This window comes from Molossus molossus, unplaced genomic scaffold, assembly GCF_014108415.1.
Source record: "Molossus molossus isolate mMolMol1 unplaced genomic scaffold, mMolMol1.p scaffold_m16_p_7, whole genome shotgun sequence".
Classification (NCBI taxonomy): domain Eukaryota; kingdom Metazoa; phylum Chordata; class Mammalia; order Chiroptera; family Molossidae; genus Molossus; species Molossus molossus.
In genome coordinates this window covers 47,204,170-47,226,874 of record NW_023425401.1, presented here as the reverse complement: position 1 = coordinate 47,226,874, position 22,705 = coordinate 47,204,170, and the positions used below count along the sequence as shown (strand labels likewise).

The 22,705-nt window shown below is 34.2% G+C and overlaps 1 protein-coding gene across 1 annotated transcript in view; it reads left to right on the top strand.

The window, feature by feature from the left end:
- Nucleotides 1-22,705, top strand: part of SEMA3C (semaphorin 3C) — a 178,858-nt gene that overhangs the window by 103,243 nt on the left and 52,910 nt on the right. Inside the window, exons 6-11 of the mRNA XM_036246675.1 lie at nt 7,112-7,202; nt 11,687-11,806; nt 13,209-13,351; nt 16,153-16,267; nt 17,638-17,707; nt 19,603-19,747. Of these exons, the coding sequence (XP_036102568.1) occupies nt 7,112-7,202; nt 11,687-11,806; nt 13,209-13,351; nt 16,153-16,267; nt 17,638-17,707; nt 19,603-19,747 (684 nt within the window). The remainder of the gene's footprint in view (nt 1-7,111; nt 7,203-11,686; nt 11,807-13,208; nt 13,352-16,152; nt 16,268-17,637; nt 17,708-19,602; nt 19,748-22,705) is intronic.

Sequence of the window (22,705 nt, the reverse complement as noted above, 5' to 3'; positions counted from 1 at the left end):
TTCTTAATCCCTTCACCTTTTTTATGTATCCCACTACCCCCCTCCTATCTTGGCAACCATCAAAATGTTCTCTATATCTATGAATTTCTTTCTATTCTGCCTGTTCATTAATTTTGTTTTTAAATTCAATTGTTGAAAGATAATGTGTTTATTGTCATTTTATTGTTCAAATTGTTAATCATTTTTTTTAATCTTCTTCTTCTTAAAGAAGACCCTTTAACATTCTATATAATACTGGTTTGGTGGTGATGAACACCTTTAGCTTTTCCTTGTCTGGGAAGCTCTTTATCTGTCCTTTGATTCTATATGATAGCTTGGCAGGATAGAGTAATATTGGTTGTAGGTGCTTGCTTTGCAGCACTTTGAACACTTCTTGCCAGTCCCTTCTAGTCTACAAAGTTTCCTTTGAGTAATCAGCTGACAGTCTCATGGGAGCTCCCTTGTAGGTAACTTAACTACTTTTCTCTTGCTGCTTTTCAGATTCTCTTTTTGTCTTTAACCTTTGGCATTTTCATTATGATGTGTCTTGGTGTGGGCCTCTTTGTGTTCATCTTGTTTGGGACTCTGTGATTCCTGGACTGTGTGTTTCCTTCACCAAGTCAGGGAAGTTTTCTGTCATTATTTCAAATAGGTTTTCAATTTCTTGCTCTCTCTCTTCTCCTTCTGGGACCCCCATGATGTGAATGGTGGTACACTTGAAGTTGTCCCAGAGGCTTCTTACACTATCCTCATTTTCCTTTTTGGATTCTTTTATTTCTTTTTGTTGTTCTGATTGGGTGTTTTATGTTTCCTTATATTCCAAATTGCTGATTTGATTCTTGGCTTCATCTACTCTGCTTTTTATTCTTTATTTCAGTTGGCATATCCTTCACTTTTGACTGGTCCTTTTATATGCTGTTGATGTTTTCACTAAGTTCGTTGAGCATTCTTATAACCAGTGTTTTGAACTCTGCATCTAGTAGATTGTTTGTCTATATTTTGTTTAATTCTTTGTCTGGAGTTTTATTCTGTTCTTTCATTTGGGACATGTTCTTTGTCTCCTCATTTTGGCAGCCTCCTTGTGTTTGTTTCTATGTATCAGAACTTCTATGTCTCCTAGGCTTGGTAGAATGGCCTATTGTAGTAGGTGTCCTGTAGGGTCCAGTGGCACAGACTCCCTGATCACCCAAGCTGGCCACTCCAGTTGCACCCCCATGTGGACTGTGTACACCCTCCTGTTGTTGAGCCTTGATTACTATTGGCATGTCACTGGGAGGAATTTACCCCAGGCCAATCAGCTACAAGGACTTGTATAGGCCACTGACAATGGACCTTTAACCACCATGGAGAATCAGCTGTGCAGGGACCTACCCCACAGAGCAGGACTTATTTCAGTGGGGCTCAGGTTCCTGCTGAGTCTGCCCTTTGAGTGTATCCTTGTAGAAATGGTTGGGTGGTGATGCTTCAGTGTGGTCTAAAGCTGTCCACTGCCCTGGCTCTGGTGACCAAGGTGGTGCAGGCCAAGGTCAGCCACTGCCTGTGTTCTGCCCAGGGACACCTGGCATAAGCTACAAAACAATCTGCAGATGGCTATTACTTTTGCTGGGCTTGGAGGTGACCAGGTGAGGTCAAGCTATGAAACAAGGCCGGCTACTACTACTGTCGGGTCTAAGCCATTTAAAGAGAGGTATGGGGCTCACTGAGGCCAGATGCTGTTTGTTTGAGAGATTTTAGGAAAACCTGAAACATGAGCCTAGACAGGCCATATGTATGGAAAAGCCACTGGAGACAGCTTGCGTGGGCCTGAAAGTTGGGTGTGGTGGGGCCTCAGGAAATAACCAGGGTGGGGCAAACATTGTGAGCCAAGTTGATGAAGACTCAGATATGGTGCCCACCTGCTGGCTCTGTGGGGGAAGGGCTCAGAAAAGCAACAATGGCTTCTGCTGCACTTCTGTCTGGGAGAAAGCTGCCTCCCCAAATCTTGCGCTGATGCCAGACAATTCGGTTTCTCTCTGTAGGTCCCTGGTGCTCCCCAGTGCTGGAGCTCAGAGGGAGTGAATCTGAGTAGGTCTGTACATGAGCCCTTTAGGAGGAACTGCTTCAGGCTCCGGAAGCCACAGCCTCCCTCAGCCTCAATCCCCGCTGGTTTTTACAGCCAGAGTGATGGGGACTTCTCTTTCTAGCACTGGAACCTGGGCTGTGGGGCCGGGTATGGGGTTGGGACTCCTTGATCCTCGGGGGATACCTTTGCAGCTGAGACATTTCTCCCAATTTTTATCTGCCACATGTATATTACAAATAATTTAGGGTGGGGAGTATTTGAGAGGGCTGTAGTGAGATCAGTTAGAGAGTTGATATAATAGTCCAGCAAAGGGATTATTATCCTTAGGTGGTGGCAATGAAGAAAAGAACATTAGGCACAACATGTAGAATAGAATAGTATAAGTGATGTTGATGAGTTTGGCCATGGAAAAATAAATACAATATAGACATTGACATTTATTTTGCTTTTTTGTTTGTGTGCTTGTTATATATTTTTTTTATTTCTTTAATTATATAGTTGCCATGAGCTGAGTTGTGAAACAATGAAGAGAAGCATGCTTGAGGCTAAGATTATGAGCCTGAGTTTAGTTCTGTTGAATCTGAGATGCTGTTGCAAGATTCAAGTAGAAATATCAAGTAGGCAGTTGAAAATAAAGTTGGCTATATAAATGTCTGAATCGTTATTTTATAAGAGCAACTGAAGCCCACACAAAGAGTGGGCACAATCATGCAGGGGGCATATAGTGTAAAAAGAGAAGAGTGACTATAATTGAGATGTGAGGATCCCCTAACTTTAATGGCCAGATGGAGGAAAAGGGACCATCAAACAATTTAAAAAAGAAATAGCCAGAGAAGTGGGGGTGAGGGGGATAAGAGTGTGGTGATTCTGTGAATAAATAGTAAATTATAAAAAAGGCAGCAGTGGGAAACAATCTTTAATACTGTTCCAGAGAATCACATCCCTCCCTCGCTGATGGGAGGGGGTTCTCCAGGTGCAGTTGGAATAAGCATATTCAGAGGCCCCAGTGGGAGGACCAAAGGTGGTAGAAGACTTTATTTACATTCCTCGGTTTCCATGTCCCATTTCTCCCAAGCCACTCCTGGAAGAGGGATAGCTGGGGCTTTAGCAAAGTTAAAAACAAAGCCAGAGTCCAGAGTTTCCATTCCATGATGCAGCTATGTCCAGATTAGGATTAGTCCAGACTCAGTCCATTAATCTATTGCATGGGTCCCACATGGCTGCGAGCCACATGGCAGGTGCAAGGCATGGGAGCCCCACAAGCCAGGAGTCTGGCTCGAGCAGCAAGAGAGAGCAAGAGAGAGCTTTGTTTAGGAGATTAAATATTCAGGTTTCTCTAGCTGGCAGTGGCCATGCCTATTCTGGCCACTGACATACTCCTGGGTATGACAGACAGATAGACACCTCCTAAGACAGGTAGGCACCTCCCACATCACTCAGACATCACTGGGCATGCATCAGAATTACCTTTGTCCAGGTTCTTCTGCCACCTATAAGCAGAAAACACACCTAGAGTGTTAATTGCAAACTTCCTGGTAAAGCTGTACAAATGGTATGCTTATCTTCTCTGGTCTTCCCTATATTCCTTTCCTGTTAAATAATAACCAGGTTATTGCGCCCATATCAATACCACTGAGAATCCAAGTAATACCAGGTTTAAAAATAAGAAATGAGCCTGGCTGGTGTAGCTGAGTGCAAAAGGCATTGTCCCATGAACTGAGAGGTCCCAGTTTGATTCCCGGTTGGGGTACATGCCCAGGTTGCTGGCTCAATCCCCAATGGGGGACATGCAGGAAGCAGCCAGTTGATGTATCTCTCTCACATCCATGTTTCTCTCTCTCACTCTCTCTCTAAAAATCAATAAGAACTTATTTAATAAATAAATAAATAAATAAATAAGAAAGAAATGAGCCTGGCTGCTGTGGCTCAGTAGTTGAGTATCAACCCATGGACCAAGACGTCACTGGTTTGATTCCCAGTCAGGGCACATGCCCAGACTGTGGACCCAATCCCCAGTGCAGGACATACAGAAGGTGGCCATTTGATATTCTCTCTCATCAATGTCCTCTCTCTAAAATCAATTAAAAAATTATTTAAAAAATAAAAAATGAATTGTGTAGCACAATTGTGTTTAAGAACTTTATTTAAAAAGGTTTCACTGGAACAATTGAGGTTGAATGACCAAATGAAGTGCATTGAGAAGAAAGTAAAAAAATCAGAGAATGATGATGAGTATATATAATTCTTTAAGAAATGTGACTCTGAAGACTACACTTTCAGGGCTCATTTCTATAGTTTGTTAAGAAATGTGACTCTGGCCTGGCCAACCTCAGTGGTTAGAATGTTGGCCCTTGGACAAAAGTCCAGTCCAGGGTTCGATTCCTGGTCAAGAGCATGTACCTGGGTTGTAGGTTCCATCCCCAGTCACGGTCATGGTGTCCTGCAGGAGGCAACCAGTTGACCAATTGATGTGTTTTTCTTATATTGATGTTTCTCTCCTTACCGCCCCTTCCACTCTGTCTAAAAAATCAATGGAAAAATATCCTTGGGTGAGGATTAACAACAACAACAAAAAATGTGACTCCGAAGGAGAGTAATGTGTAGGTGCTGAAGGGATTGTTTAGATGATGAAGTAAAAGATCTAGTTAGTAGGATCAAAGGAAGAGAAGGGATAATGGAAAGTATACATTGCCTAAAAAGACTGAATGAGTTCCAAAACATTGCTATAAGGATTGGCCTCAGAGTAAGAGAAATACTTTCTTTTATGTATTAGTGGATATATTAGTGAATATGTATTTATGTGTTTGGTAGTTTAAAGTTCAATATGTCTTATTTAAGGATTTCACTTTCTCAGCAATATGGTTGTCTGTTAATCATATGAGCTGAGAATAAGTTGGGAGATTTGACTAAGGTGGCAATTGTTTGAAATTGTTAATAGAACAACCAATGGACAAGAATGTCCTTGAAAGGCTGCTGAGCAGTATAGAAGGTCCATTTGGGGTTTGTGATCAGAAATCTATACTATATTGAATCTACTTTGTTGAATGACCTTCTGCTAAGAAGTTTGGAGGCAGTTATGGAGAAAGTAGATAGACATGTCCTACCAGGCTGTGGATGCAATGGAAAAAACTCACAAATTCAAGGAACTTGATATTTTTGCAAAATTATTGAAATTATAAAGTATGAAATCTAAAATGGTCAATAAAGAAAGAAAAAAAAGGGTTGATCTGGAAAAAATTAGAGTTCTTAGGAGATGAGTTTTAAAAATTGTCACAATATGCTTGAATTAGTGATATTCAGGGGAACCATATCCCTTCCTGGTGATGACAAGATCTAGACTATAACTGTGTGAGCACAAGATCTGTACAGTGGAGGAGCAAATGGTAGCTACATAATCTCATCGATTCCTGCAATGCCAACTCTCACTGTTTTAGTCTAATCTATGTATGTCTCTGACTAAAGAATCACAAACAGACTTACTAATTTTATTGTTTCCTCAAGTTTATCATTACGTATTTAGTTTACTCATTATATAAATGATGACTTTTTGAAAACCAGATGTAACTAGGAGCCGGGAGACTGAATTTTAATTTTTCTTGTGTCACTGTTTAGCTACATGATCTTGAACAAGTTATATTTTCCTCAGCTATAGAGTTCATTCATTGAAGAGGATCATGTTGTAGGACCTTTCCAGCTTAGAACAGTGTGATTCTTTCTAAGCTCTGTGCATCCCTCTTGCCTTAGAGATGTTCTGCCCATATATCAAACTCAGCATAACAAAAAATGAACTAGTTTTATTTTTTCTTGAAGGATTCAAAACTGCAAAATCATCTTTGTTTTTGTCATGTTCCTGAACTTCATCCAATTTTTAATTGAATGCTAAGCTCTGTTGATTTGCACTTTACAAATTCTCTTACATCTTTATTGTTCTTACTATGACTACTGAGATTATCTAATTCCTGGACTACTGCAATTGAAAATGAATCTCTTTTCTTGAATCCACTGTCTGTTTTTATAACTGTCATTCTCAATCTTCTTAAAGCACAAGGTATGGCCCAGTCTTCTTAAGACAACATGTTGATTCTTTCATTTGCATACACAAAAATATTGAGACTGTATTCCTTTTAGGATAATTTTGAAAAGCCTTAGCTTGACAATGAAGAACTGCCATGCAACCAGCAAAAGTGATCATTTCTTTCTTAGAATTTTAGTAGTAGCTTTTACTAACTTACATTAAGAAAAAGATAAATATATCAACAAGATGTTCCTTCTCAGTTAAGCTACAGTGATCTTTATATTTCAAATTGAACCCTTTGCCCACAGTCCCTGGTCTTCCCTACTTCCATTCCTTGCTTAATATGTCTCCTAAGTACTGAGCACCATCTAACAGACTCTATATTTTATGTATTATTCTCTTTATACTTTATATTTATATTCTTAATCAGTATATTATCAATTACTTGAGGGCAAGAGATGTTTGTCTGTTTTGTTTACTATATCCCTAATGTATTGTCACTGTCTGACACAGAGTAGACGGTCAATATATTTTTGTTAAAGGAATAAATAAATAGGTAAATAAAAACATTTTTATCTAAATTATGAATTATTGTGTTTCATCTAGTATAATGCTTTATATAACAAAATTAAGTGGTGACATTTTATATTTTAAAAAGTCTTGATTATTTTGGAAATGTTATAACACTATACATATTGTTCCTCTGTGGACAGTTTTCTGCTTTGGAACAATTTTCAACTTAACTTATTCAGGTTTACAATAATTCTTGATTTCCAAGTGGTTTTTACTAATATTGCTTTGAGGAAAACTTGTTAGATCAACTTTATTGGAAAAGTAATAGGATGAGAATTCTACTTGCTAAAGTTAGTTTGTAATTTATAGATTGATTCTTTAATAGGACAAGAAAGTCTTAATGTAGTGAATTGGGAAAACACAAGCAACCAATTAGAAAGCTTAGTATTTATGATGATGTTTTGTGTTACTAAAGAACAGTAGACTAACTAAATATAAAGTTATTTATGATTACTACCTTTTAAATTTTATCTACAATAAAGGACCAAGTTTTCATCATTGACTCCAAGTGTGAATCTGGAAAAGGACGCTGCTCTTTCAACCCCAATGTGAACACAGTATCTGTGATGATCAGTAAGTGGAAAATAAAAGAGGAAGGGGGGAGTAAAAGTAAAAAAGGAAACTGAGAGAAAATAATTCATGACATGGTATACCCATTTTTTTTTTTTTTAAATCTTCATCCGAGGACATTCCTGCATTTATCTTCAGATAGAGTGGGAGGGAGAGAGGGAGGAATAGAGAAAGAAACATCGATGTGAAAGAGACACATCGACTGGTTGCCACCCCCACAACCCCAACTGGGGCCGGGGACAAACTGCAACCCAGGTACATGCCCTTAGTGGGAACTGAACCCGGCATTCTCTGGTCCACAGGCCGACGCTCCAACTGCTGAGCCAAACCGGCCAGGGCAGTATACCCATTTTTGATAATTGCATGGATGATAATATATGAGTAAAATAATAGGAAAAAAAGTGTGTGCTGAGAAATAGAAATTCTAGTCTCTAATTTTCAAGAATATTCAGGATAAGTATGTATTTTTCATCTAACATGACAGTGCTGTCATTCCTAGAGCAAGTCAACAATTTCCAGAAAGCATGTATATGTATATTAATATATATTATAATTTTCAATGTTTTCTGTAGTTATTTTTTTAGTATTAAATATACTCACTTTTTCTCATATTTTAATAATATTTTGCAAATGATTAAAAATGATGTTACTCTCTGATGAAAGACTAACAAAGTATGTGAGTTAGCCAAATATATTCTCTATGGATTGTCTAGAAGTTGCAATTCTAAAAAGTCACTTTCTCATTTTCCACAAAATATATCAGTTAAGAAGCAGGCCCAATTGCTTTGGCTACATACATTGCCAAATCAATGTCTTTCAGTCTCAATCATCAAATGTCTTTCTGTAACTCACTTAAAAGACATTTCTTTCCAGTTAAGGCACTTCTAGAATATGTCTGGTTTAACATGACTTAACTATGGGGACAAACCTGAGATTCCAATGTCAACTATACAGTATATGTTTTTTTCCTTTTTGTTTTCTTTACATATTTTCAATAGTAAGATTATATCATTTGACAAGAGAACAGTTGGAAAAATAATTATTGTGGTCAAAATACTGTGCTTTGGTTCACTTAAATAGGCAACCCATCTTTTTCTCTCATATCTGTAAACAAATTAAGACAGGTACATCTAGCACTGACGAAAATGTGATCTTGGAAGTTATCCAGTGAATTATTTCCATATGGCCATTCAAACTGGGCAATGAGGAAATTTAAGTATATCATTAGGGCAAAAAAATTAGAAAACTTTGAGACTACATGATATCTAAATAAGTCTGATGTTTCTAAATATTATTTAACAGGAGCAGTGTTTTAGAAAGTCTTTTTCATTAGGAAGAAAATTATATTCACCTTTAGAAATTCTAATATATATGTGGTATCCCTCAAAAATGTATACACAAAATAATGTAATTATAAAGCCAGTGTTTATTAAAATATATTTCATTTTCAAAATGTGATAGAATCTACAGACACCTGTATACAGTTTTTTGGGACACCCTGTACATATCCTAGTTCAATATATAGTTTTCATTTATTTCAAGTTCAATGCTTCGAAAATAAACATTAATGATTAGTTAACACTAATACTGTAGTTTTATCTCATCAAATATTATTAAAACGATAACAGTTATAATGAGGCATTATGAATCTTAGTGTTAATCTGTGATAAGCCATTTAACAGTTTTGCCTTTAGAGAATTGGATTTTTAAAAAAATTGAATGTAGTTAATGGCCTCCATTTTTTTAAGGACCTAAGACTTCAATTCCAATGCTCATGTTTCTATACTACTTTTTAATATTTTGATTAACATTATAATGTATACGTCACTGAAAGTGATTAAACAGTTTACTTAAAAACTGAAAACAAGGTGAGCAGGAAGTTTATAAGCTTGTGTTTATCATTTTATTTGTTCGACTGGTTATTTATTCCTCTAAAGTTTCTCCAGTATCACCTCCAATATTGCAGAGTAGATGTGTGTGGCCGGCTCGCTTTGTCATATGGCGCTGTATCGTTTCTGTTCAGCTGCAATCCCCTGCATAAGGCAGGTTGGTTAAAATATTTCTATTGAAGTGCCAAGAAATATTGAGAATTTGAATTCCGAATTTCACAACGCAGTTGTGGCATCCATCCAAATGTGTATGTTTAGTGTTCTTTGGCTATTTTTTACGTGCTGTAAAAATGCTGCTTTGTATTATGTACTTCAATTTGTTACTGATTCAGTACACAAACATTCCTTTTTGTTCTTTTTTTATAATTTTTATTTTATTTTATTGACTTTAGAGAGAGAGGAAGGGAGAAAGAGCGAGAGATAGAAGCATCGATGAGAGAGAACATTGGCCGCCTCCTGTGTGACCCCCCACTGGAGATCAGGCCCACAACGTGGGCATGTGCCCTGACTGGGAATCAAACCAGCAACCTCTTGGTGCAGGGGTCAACGCTCAACCACTGAGCCACACTGGCTGGGCCCTTTTGTGCTGTTTTTTTGTTTTTTTTAAATTATCATTATTTGTTGAAAGCATTACAGATGCCCCGACTTTCCCCATCTACCGCACTACTCCCACCCACCCCTTCATGCACTGTTTTTAGTGTTGTAACACAATAAAGAAGTCAGATGATATATTTTAAAGAACCTACCAAAAACCCCATGAGGTTTTTCTGGTCAGTGGAATTACAATAGGAAAGCAAAATATTTTTGGATTGAAGTCAAAAGGTACAAGTTTCATAAATCCTACAAAGAAATTTTATATAAAATACCCTATTCTCAAAATTCTGCCCCCAAGTGACATTAATTATTTCTTATATAAAATAAAACAAACACTTTAATATTCCTAATTATTGAGAATTTAAGACAGGAAATGAAGTCAGTCAGACATATAGGCTTTTGTAATGTTTAAGACATAGCTAATAAGGTGGTGTGCAGTAGGGTTAGAATCTGCCCGCTAGGTACACCATCCTCCAGTATCCTTTATTCTTTTCTTCCTGGATACAGTTGTGATCACGGATAGCTGTGCTAGTCAATCTGGTAAATAACAGGATTTTATAACCCACCGTTTTGGGGGTAACTGGGTATAGCTAAAGTATGACATAATTAATTACTAAGTTATTTCAATTTAACAATCCTTTTATCTACAGAATACTTGTGTAGATGCCTCATAAATGTCCACAGAATGTTAAAGAAACTAAACTCCTCAAAATACTTTCATGCACATTTTTGTTCTCTCTCTATAATCTGTCCCCCGGGCTTTAGACCCCTACGAGGAAGCAGAGTTGGGAGACACAATACCTGCCATACCAATTGCTAACTTGTAGGGGTCCGGTTCATGACCTGGTGAGCACATATTAAAAACATTCCACTCTTCATTCTATCCTGGGCCAGTTGGTATTGCTTGTTACTAAACAGTGAGCTTAGAGTGCTTCAGAATGTTCCAGTCCTGCCAAAATGACCACAGTCTGAAAGTAGTCAGGGAGTAATTCTAGAACATTAGTCCAAGAACACAGCTGCATGGTGGTTTAGTGGGACAGACCTGATAATTTTTATTCTTTTTAAAAGAGATATTTAACTACTGTTTTGTACTCATAGGTCACACATATTCATTCAATACTTATTCTCTTTATTAGCATCAAAATTAATATGGATAAACTAAATGTTAAATGTTATGTATATACAGATTAAAGTGTCTGTTTTTGCCATCAATAATGATAATTTAATTTAATTTTAAAATATCTTTTCTTTCTTGTCTCTGCGTTCTGTTTTTTATGGCTTAGTATATTAATCCATATATGGCTTGTTAACATAATATTATATTATTAACATAATGTTAATACATTGTTTTGCAAATAAAAATGTAGCACTTTGTTTACCTTATAGAAACTTCTAGCACTAAAAATCAAAATGTATACTTTTAACAATGAAATTATTATACAGTTAATTATATTTGGATCATTTTTAATGTCACCTCTATGTTAATAATAATAATAATAATAATAATAATAATAATTTCAGTTAACTTAATAAAATAATAGAATTTTTAATATTTGGCTAGAACTTTTGAGATCCATAATTCAATTCCCACATTTTACAGATGAAAAGATTGAGATTTAAACTTTGTCCTAATTCCCAATTTGTTAACTACTGCAAAAATAGAAAGCAAGTTTTCTGACTATTTTTATTAAAGTAATAATTAAGCCACTTTGGTATCTTTTATACATATATTATTTCTGCCATTTCTGCTACATACTACATAAACATACTGCATTCTATACAGGCTGAGGACTTTTTATTTCTTTGTAGAATGAAGTTATTTTGGTAATCATACAATCAATAATAAGATCAGATTAAATTTTATCCAATTTTGATTTGGTGGTCAATGTAAACCAATTAACAATTATAAACACTCTATAATATGTGTTGATCTAATTAAGAAAGTTTTTGATTTTTAAAATAGCCCTGAAAAACACAATTGTGTTGACAATTTCTTTTTCATAGATGAGGAACTTTTCTCTGGAATGTATATAGATTTCATGGGGACAGATGCTGCTATTTTTCGAAGTTTAACTAAGAGGAATGCAGTCAGAACTGATCAACACAATTCCAAATGGCTAAGTGGTAAGAAAAAATTTTATATATTTTTTAGAGTTATACTTTAGACTAATTTGTTTTATTCCATAATAAAAATTAGGTAAAAATGGTAAATAAATAAAATTACAGTTTCAGGTCATAAGTAGCAATAATTCTTTATGCTACTTTATGATTTTAAAAATTTAGGGTAAATAAATAATTTAAATAACCATATTCTAACTCTTTATTAACCATTATATAATTATCATAAGATATATGAATAAATAAAAATGACAGTGATATTCAGGTTGCACACAAGAATCTTCTCTGGTATTTAAGTGTAACATTATGATTAAATATGCTATTTATTCATTTAGACTGTTTGTATATTTTAATGTCAAAGCTAAAAATTATCGAAATTTATGATATAAAATAAATAGGGTATATTAAGAAACTTATATTTGCTTTATACTTAGATTCTAAATTATAAAACTGGTATATATTATTGTTTTATAATTTGACTAATGCTTAATAGAAATCATAGGTATGATAATTTTATGATTGTCAGTATTCAGCTGCTTCCAATTCTTGGGATCACATGGAATTCACATCATGAAAGGTGCTCATTTGACTTTAATGCACAATTTCAATTAGTTGCTGTTGTTTAGAGGGGGATGAAATCACTAAGGTCTTTGTCATTTCACCCTGGGGAAAATTTCTAGGTCATCCTAAATTTGGCAATTCACTTAACATTGCACAGTTAAGCATGAATCACCACAGTAAAGCATCGTTTTTCACTGATAGGCCAGCACAAGAAAGCATTGATTGTCCATTTGCTTTTTCAAATTATTCCTCTAGTACATCTGGAAATAGAGTATCCTAAAAGTTGTTTTGCTCTTGAAATAAGAAATCTCTCTATGTCTTTAAATGACATAATTTATTCCTTGAAAAATTTCCCCTTTTTTTCGTACACTGTATTTTAAGAAAAATGTGTTTTTCAGATCTTGGACCCCCAACTCCCTATTCTGCTTCAGTGAACTTGAGTTCACATGCACAAGATTGAAAACCACACTTTGGAAAACATTTTTTCCCCCCAAATGACTGTCAGATTCCAAGGGAAATAACTGGTAGAAAAGTTTTTTAATTTTTAAAAAACACATTAATGCACAAATAGTTTTTTTTTTCAATATACTCAATTTCCAAAATGTATTACAGACAGAGAAAAATAATTTGAGCTATCATAACTATATTTTGTGGCACTTGTCATTCCAAATGCAGTATGTTGACAGAATACAATAACTGCTTTTAGACATTTTGCCTTTGAACATTGTATTACTTTTTACACCAAAGATGGAGAATGACACACACACACACACACGAGAGAGAGAGAGAGAGAGAGAGAGAGAGAGAGAGAGAGAGAGAGAGTCAGAGTCTTTGCAATTCTTTTCAGAACCGATGTTTGTGGATGCACATGTCATCCCAGATGGAACTGATCCAAATGATGCTAAGATTTACTTCTTCTTCAAAGAGAAACTGACTGACAATAGCAGAAGCACAAAGCAGATTCATTCCATGATTGCTAGAATATGTCCTGTAAGTATTAATGTTGTTTTTAATTCAGTTAAACTTAAAAATAAACAAACAAAAACAATTTACCCATTTTAACCATTTCTTCACTCCTCACCCTGTCTCTTGCAACCACCGATCTGTTCTTGTATCTATGAGCTGTTTTATTGTTTTTGTTTAGATCCCACATAGACGAGAGATTTCATTTAGCATGATGCCCGTCCACATTATTGCAAACAATACAATTTTATTCATTTTTTATGGCTGAATAGTATTCCAAATGTGTGTGTGTGTGTGTGTGTGTGTGTGTGTGTGTGTGTGTATACACATATCACATTTCTTTATTCATTCATTTTTTTTTTTTGATGGACACTGAGGTTATTTCATTATGTTGGCTATTATAAATAATGTTGCAATGAATGTGGGGTGCAAATATCTTTTTAAATTAGTGTTTTTATATAAATACTGGAAGTGGAATTGGTGGATCATGTGATGATTCTATTTTTAATTTTTTGAGGAACCTTCATACTGTTTTCCATAGCGGTTACAACCAGTTGTATTCCCACCAACAGTGCATAAGGGTTCTCTTTTCTCTATAGCCTTGCCAACACTTTTTATTTCTTATCTTTTTAATAGTAGCTTTTCTAACAGGTATGAAGTGACATCTCATTGTGGTTTTGATCTGCATTTTCCTGATGATTGGCAATGTTGTGTATCTTTTCATGTACCTGTTGGCCATTTATATGTCTATGTCTCTTTGATAAAATATTTATTTAGATCTTCTGCCCATTTTTAATGAATTTTTTTTTTTTGCTATTGAGTTGTATGAGTTCTTTATAGATTTTGGATATTGTCCTCTTATCAGATATTTGATTTACAATTATTTTTTTTTTCCCATTCAAAAGGTTGGTTGTTTTCATTGCTGTGTGAAACTGTTTTAGTTTGAGGTTGTTTCACTTGTTACTTTTTGCTTTTGTCACTTTGCTTTTGGTGTCAAGATCAAAAACTTATTGCCAAGACCTATGTCAAGGAGCTTGCCACTTGTTTTCTTCTGGGAGTTTTATGGTTCCCAGCCTTACATTCAAGTCTTTAACTCATTTTGAGTTAACTTTTTCTGTATGGTGTAGGAAAATGGTCCAGTTCCTCCCTCCTTCCCTCCCTCCCTCCCTCCCTCCCCCTTCCTTCCTTCCTTCCTTCCTTCCTTCCTTCCTTCCTTCCTTCCTTCCTTCCTCCCTCCCTCCCTCCCTCCCTCCCTCCCTCCCTCCCTCCCTCCTTCCTTCCTTCCTTCCTTCCTTCCTTCCTTCCTTCCTTCCTTCCTTCCTTCCTTTTTTAGCATGTGGCTGTTCAATTTTTCCATCATTTATTGAAGAAACTATTTTTTCCCATTTTATATTTTTGGCTCCTCTGTCATAAATTAATTGGCCATATATGCATGGGTTTATTTCTGGGCTCTTTATTCTGTTCCATTGATCTATGTGTCTATTTTATGCCAGTACCATATGGTTTTGATTATTATAGCTTGGAATCTAGGAGTGTGATACCTCCAGCTTTGTTTTAGTCTCTCAAGATTACTTTGGCTATTCTAATTAGAAGAAAGCCTAAAAATTCAAATTATATAATATTTTTTCTTTTTCTAATAGTTTACCTTTCTACTTTAATCATCTACTGTTATAAATTAATAAACCATTGATAAGAGACATTTGAACTTTATGTTTATTCACATCAGTCATAAACAAACATACTATTTCAACATAAAGCTTAATTCCATGAAATATTTGAGTTGTGGGTTTATATAAATGCACAATTTTGATTAATTTTTGCTTTTCCATTTAATGTATTAATACTAAAAACAAATAGTGAAATTGTATATTACAGAAAGAAAGAGAACAATTCTTGTGAACAAATATAGCAAAACCTTACTAAAAGATGGCTATGAGGAACTACCTACAACAGCAAATACTAAGAAATGCTTTAATAAAATACAGTTTTAATTATAAACTATAATCAAAATATTCTTGTGTCTAAATAGTAAGTATACACAGTAGCTCAAGAAACTCATGATGTCCACTCATATAGGAGTTTACAGGTTTGTCCTGACATTTATGATTCTTTTCTTAAAGCATTTGGTGTTTCAGTACGAGGGTATTCCCCTGATGGTGGAGCTCACCTGCTTCTGGGCAGTAAGCCAGCAGAAGGAAGGAGAGGCTTCTGGGCATACAGACCAAAAAAAAAAAAAAATGTTATCAATAGAGACTATTTGTGAGTGATTCCAATGCTATTTCTCCTGCCGTGGGTGAAGAAATACATATATTAAAGCATCCGATTAGAAATACTAAGGAGTAAAGGGTAACAGAGAAATGAAGGAGAAAAACTAGAACTATTGGGGGTCATTTGGTGTTAAGTATAAATCAACCCTCCTGACCACAGTAGAATCTGTAAACTTCACTGTGTACAATAATGTTCATACTGAATACAACGAATTATAAAGGCAAATTAAATTATATATGTTCTGTAACATTTTAAAGATATTTACATCATTTATTGTTAAGTTGATAAAGCTTTAAGGAATATATTCATTAAATTCATTTTTTTTGAAACATTTTCAGTTGACACCATACTGTAGCAGAATAATAGTATATAACCTTTGGCTATTTTATAACATACTAGATATCTTAAATATTACTCTCTAACCTGACATTCACATGTGGTTAATAAAGCCATCCTTCAGATTATAATACATCCCCAAGTTATAAGAATCCATGCTGAATTTTTAGTAGACTTCAGCATTTATTTAAGTAATCTGAACTGTGTGTACAAAACTGTTTCAGAATGACACGGGTGGACTGCGGAGCCTTGTCAACAAGTGGACCACCTTCTTAAAGGCGAGGCTGGTGTGCTCCGTCACGGATGAAGATGGCCCAGAAACACACTTCGACGAATTAGGTACACAGATATGTATTTTAAAAAGGTTTGAAAGAGACTTTGTAAAGTTTATAAAATTCAATAAACTCTCAGAAGAGGATATATTTTACATGAATGTTTTTAGCATACACAATATGTCAATTTGAATTAATGAGCTAGATACTGTCAATAAATGTCCTTAAGTATTTTTAAATGTTTTGTCTCTGAATGCACAGCTGAAACATTTAGTTCATTGAATTCACCATGACATTTGAATGAGAGAGAGATAGAAATACATGTAATACTTTATATATAAATCATGATGTTTCTACTTTTCTAAAACGAATGTGTATTTCATATATATTTAAACTTAATATTCGGTTTTTAAATCAGTTTATGTGGCATACAGCTATATAATTTTCACTATTGCAATTAATGGACAGAATAGAGGTTAGATGAAAAAGTGTTAGAATAGAATTTAGACTTGTGCTCCAATCTTTGTTATTTTTGGTGACTCTGGGACAAAAGTTTTTCAGCGTGTGAGACATGAAGAAAGCCGTACTTCCCAGATTAAATGAAAACTAACAATCTGATTTCTTTAAAAAGAAACATTGTTCATTTTAATCATAATAACTTAGTATGCATTATAGTATACTAAATGTCATTTATAAATGACCTTTATTTTCTTTAGTTTATTGAAATGTAAAATGCTAGTTATTAGCTATAAATTTATTAATGTATTCAGATTTTGAGGCAGGGGATGAGGTAAACAATAACAATGTATAATAATACAAAAAAAGTTACTGCTTCTAACAGTTATAAAAACTGAAATAGATTGTTGGTCTCCTCAAAAGCCACTAGAAAAAGTTTTTAGGTCAGCTTTTCTAGAAAAAAAGTTCTAAGCATTATGTTGTATTATAGCCTAGTCATTTATTATTTTTCCCCAAATTCTTTACAAGTGTATTTATGTTTCAGTGACTTAGGATATTTTTCTTTCTTGTTTTTCAGAGTGATCTAAGAGTGTCAGCCTTTGTTCATTTATGGAAAAGCTAGTGATTATAATTTATTGCTTAGGAGGTCCTAAATTCATTGTGAATTGTATTCTGGTGTATAATTTAATGTTTACATGATTCTAGTTCATATTATATTCTATTGTGGCTTTTCCACTTAATATTATTTTATTAGCATGGTTTCCATAAGGTTGCAGTCTTCATAAATCCTGTTAGTGTTTGTATAACATTTTATTTAATTTACTTTACCATGTGGCTATCATTTTGTTCACTTAGTTGTTTTTAAATTGGAATGATGTTCGAATAATACTTTTCATAGTTGAGGTTATTTTCTTAGGGTAAAATTCTAAAAATACAGTTAATATTTGGGAACTTTAAAATAATAATATTTCTCTTTTATAGAGGATGTGTTTCTGCTTGAAAGTGATAACCCAAGAACAACACTAGTGTATGGCATTTTTACAACATCAAGGTAATTATTATTCAATTGTATTTTATGAGTTAAACAATAAACTGTATTGAGTAGTAGTAATTATTGATAAAGCATTCTTTTCAACTTTTTTTAAACATATTATTTTTTTAATTCTTACACAAGGACATATTTTACTGCTTTTGCAAAGAGAGGAAGGGAGGGAGGGAGGGAGGGAGAGAGAGAGAGAGAGGGAGAGAGAGAGAGAGAGAGAGAGAGACTGAAACATCGATGTGCAAGTGAACATTGATCAATTGCTTCCTGCACACACACCCACCAGGGATCTAACTCGAAACTTAGGGATGTGCCTTGACTGGGAATGGAACCCACAATCTTTTGGTGTATTGGGTGATGCCCCAATCAACTGAGCCACACCAGCCTGGGCTCTTTTCAACTTTTAATTTTGCATAGCATTTAGGATTTAACTTTTCTGTTTCATTACATTTGCTTTATTACCAAATATATTTAAGTTGAATGAAGGCTTTCAAAATAGTTTTGTATAGAGTATTCATAATGGTTATATGATATATGTCTAAAAGAAAGAAAAATATGAATTATAATACAGGAATAAAGTATATATGATATTTTGTTTTAAGGAAATAATTTGAAGACATGGTTCTGGTATTTCTATTAAATAACATTTATTTTCAGAGCAATCTAAAGTGATTACTATTTAGAAATTAACAAAACATAACGTTTTTATGTTTGATCTGACAGTATTTCATATATTTGAAAATATCTTTAATGTGTTCTAATTACTCTGGAATGCCTAATCCCAATGATAATATATTTAAAGACATTTGCCATATTCCCCCCATTTCCTGCACATAATAGGAATGTTACTCAGAATCCAATACAGTATTCCAGCTGTGACATGGTCACTGCAGAATGTAATAGGTCCCTTTCATTAGATAATGAACTGCAAAATGAAAATCTAAAGATTTTAGCATTTTTTCTAGTCGGGAAACATAGTATGATTTAAACTACAATGAGCTATTCAATGAAAAAGAAAATCACAGGGATATTTATTATATATCATGTTTACATTTGCCCTATAAGGAACCAAATTCTAACAAAGAAAATGTTTGTTTCAAAAAATATTTTTCTAGTTTTTCACATCACCAATAGCTTTAACATTAAAAAATTTAAATTGTCATTCCTGACTAATGGTTAATAATATACCTTGTTTTTTTCAATGGGCATCTAAGTTTTCATTGGCCATCTAAATTTTTCATTATGTATCTAATTTAAGAGAAATTTGTGAGTTGAAGAAATATTGGTTTCAGTCAATCTGCCTTTAGGGACAATGGAAATAGTTTTCATTAAGGATCCAAAAAATTTTATGGGATTTTACAAACTAAAGGTAATTTAATGAATCATTTTTTGCCCCCCCCCCCATTTTTTTCTGTGACTAACAGGGAAAGTCCATACATAATAAAAATTTAGACTTCTCCAATACTATTTATGATAACATGTAAGAACGCTCTCACGTTAAAAGTCAAGACAAAGAGATGTTGTGTTCTTTTATCAATGAGATTTGTTTCTGTCAGTTAAATTATAATAAGTTGTATTGATAGTGACTTATAATTCAAATTCATATTTTAAATCATCAAGTTGTTTTTTATTTCTAATATAAACTAGTTAAAACTTCTTTAACTTACACTATATTACAAAAACATTGAGAACTTTTCTATAACTTACTGTATATTACATTCATGAATGAATTAAATGTTTTAATGCTCTATATATGCTTTTTAGCTTTACAAAGTATACCATAAAATCGAACTTTTCCATGATAAATTTTATTAAGTTATCACAAACTTTGCCATCCATTTTTAAAATTGTATTATAATTAAAATAATGAGAAAATGGATCACTTTGTTTTCTTTTTTTTTTAGCTCAGTTTTTAAAGGATCAGCAGTGTGTGTGTATCATTTATCTGATATACAGACTGTGTTTAATGGTCCTTTTGCCCACAAAGAGGGGCCCAATCATCAGCTGATTTCCTATCAGGGTAGAATTCCATATCCTCGGCCTGGAACTGTAAGTATCCAAAAAAGTTTCTTTGTAATAACTTAATAAGAAAGGAATATCAATTTGATGGTTATTAAATACAACCATTAACCTACTTGTATATTCATTATAATTTTCAGGTCACAGCTTTCTAGATTTGGGATTTTCTAAATATGTTCTATATGTTATAGGACTCGCTACATTTGTGTCTAAGTGATACTGCTAATAAATATTATTTAGATTTCAAGGCCACTGGGCATGTTAGACAGGGCAGAGATATTTTCCTAATTATATTGGCATAAAAACCATAGCTTGGGAAGTGTTAATCTTTTGGTGGCAACCTAAGAATGTGGATGCTAGCTGCTTTTCACAACTCTTCCTTACAGTAAGGAATCTCATTTATTTTAGTGAAGAAATAACCATGTGAGAATGAATTTAGCGATAAATCATGTGGAGATATTTTAATTCTAAGGGGTATATTTATTTAAAAATTTATGTTGTTATTTCGCATAGAAAATGGTATGTGTGAGCAAATAATTACAAGGAAAATGATGTTACAATTCAAACAAGGTGTTTATAAACTATAAAGTTTTGAGGCAAATAAATCTATCTATGTCTTGCAATATTAGTGATATTAAAGGGTACATTGAAAACTAACTTTTTCAGGTGAAGTTATAGAGAGTACACTGGCAGATTGGAACTGAAATTTTTCTAGGGCAACAATGATCACAGTCCTATTTGTTTTTCATTTGACCCATAATAGTGCCGCCTTGCATTCTAGAATGCTGTTTCTGTCTTTGTAAAATACCATGTAGTGTACTGAGAGGAGATGTACATGGTACACAAATGACATTAAGAGGAATATAATTTTCTTATGTCTGTGCATTCATATAATGGGGTTAAAATGACAAAATAGAATGTATATAAGTAAAGAAGAGCAATTGAATAATTTCATGAAAAAAAATTAAAATGTAGTTAAAATAATAGTCACTTAAAATTTTTTTCCTTTGGATTTAAATATGAAGTTCTCTTTGCAAATATGCTTTCAGATATCCATCCCACATAATTTTTTTTACCAATTGTCAATCTACTTTGTTTTTGTGTTACTATTGGAGTATATTCACAATGTATGATTTACTCCCTTATTTCCTCATCACCTTAAATTGTACTGCTGTCAATTTTTTTTACAGTAGAAAAATAGTTTTCTGAGACTTTAAAGAATCTATTTATTGAAAAGGGCTGAAGTTTGGTTTCCTGTTAGGAAGCTGAAAGATTAATCATTGATGGGTATTGTATTAGCAAGTTAACTTTTAATTAACTCTGGAAAGATTATGAGCATTGCTACTTATCCTTGAAAAAATTAAATGTAAAAAACCATATTTAATCATGGATAGCAACTTAGTCCGATCATAGAAATCACAATCTCTTTCCAAATGGTCTCGTTATGATGCACGTAGCTCAACATAAGGCAGGAAAATAAAAACATTTCATAATTTTGTATAACATAAGAAACATAATTCAAGAGATATATTCATCTTAAGGTATGTCAATTCGGGGTGTGTTAAATTAAAAGTAGAGATGACATAAGAGAAGGGAAAGTGAAAGGGGAAAATGAGCAACTTTCAAATTCCATTGTAACTCGAAAGCTCTCATTCTTTCATTCAGTGTATTTGGTGCGTTTCCAGATGATTCACAGATAACATATTCAGAGAGATAAGTCATGTTTTTGAGAACTACTTGTTATTTGAAGTTGACCAAGTAATTGCTTCACCACAATACAGAAAAGTAAGAGGTGGTTGTGATTGCGTTTTTGGTTTCTTTGCTTTTAGATTTTATTGATTTTTTTTTTTTTTTAGAGAGAGGGAGAGAGAGAAAGAAACATCATTGTGAGAGAAATATCCATCAACTGCCTCCCACATGCACCCCAAGTGGAGATGAATCTGCAACCCCAGGCATGTGCCGTGACCGGGAATCAAACCTGCCACTTTCTGGTGCATGGGATAATGCTCCAGATAACTGAGTCACACAGGGCAGAGCTGATTGCATATACTGTTATTAATTACTCTTTGAACAACACAATATGGGATATAGTACAGGAACAATTGATTTGTAAACTCAACAAAATATAGTTTTCCCCAATAACACCTTAAGAGAAATCCCTTGAATAAATCAATAAAACGATCAAAGAAATCCACACTAAATGGATCAGAGTTCATGGCCACAGAGCCTCAACAAGTGTGTCCTGGAGCCAGCTCACCAGAGCAGATTGTGTGCAACTTGTCTCAAGTCAGGACATTGCCCTAATAACTTGAAATCAGCATAGTGGGAGTACTTACACCATGGGAATGGGCAAATATTACAAATCAGGGTTAGTTTTTTTTCCCTGAAGAAAAGCTCCTCTTTTCCCAATGCTCATCAGACTCTTCATCCAGATCAAAGGGACTCTGAGCATCACAGTAAGAGAACCACTCATGTCAGATAGCAACTATTCTATATAAAATATGGGAATAGACAATCCTTTTTAGTAAAACAATAAACCAATGCTAAACTAGAAAATTCTGCTAGCAGTCCCACGTTTTACTATTTCTAAGCTTCTAAGAACAAGCATTTTCTCTTCCATGTTCTAAAGCAGTGTGGAATAAGCCAGGGCTCAGCGACAAACACCTGGAGCTGAGTCCATGAAAAAAAAAAAAAAAAAAAAAAAAGGAGTAATCAGTACTCGAGACATATTTCTATAATGGGGTTTCTTACATCTGGTGCTGAGAAAGGAGCAGCTCCTTTAAATTAAAAAATAAATAAATAAGAAGTCAAATGAGTAATCCTTAGGGAATAAAAGAGCAGGGTGGAGAAATAACCTCTGGAACGCCTCTTAGAAAAGCATTCTTCCCTGAAGATTCGGTCTCTCCACCCTTTACTGAACAATGCACTATGAAGTCAGCTCTCTGACTCAGAGTGGCCAGTGTCTGTCTCTTCCCTGGGCTTCCAGGG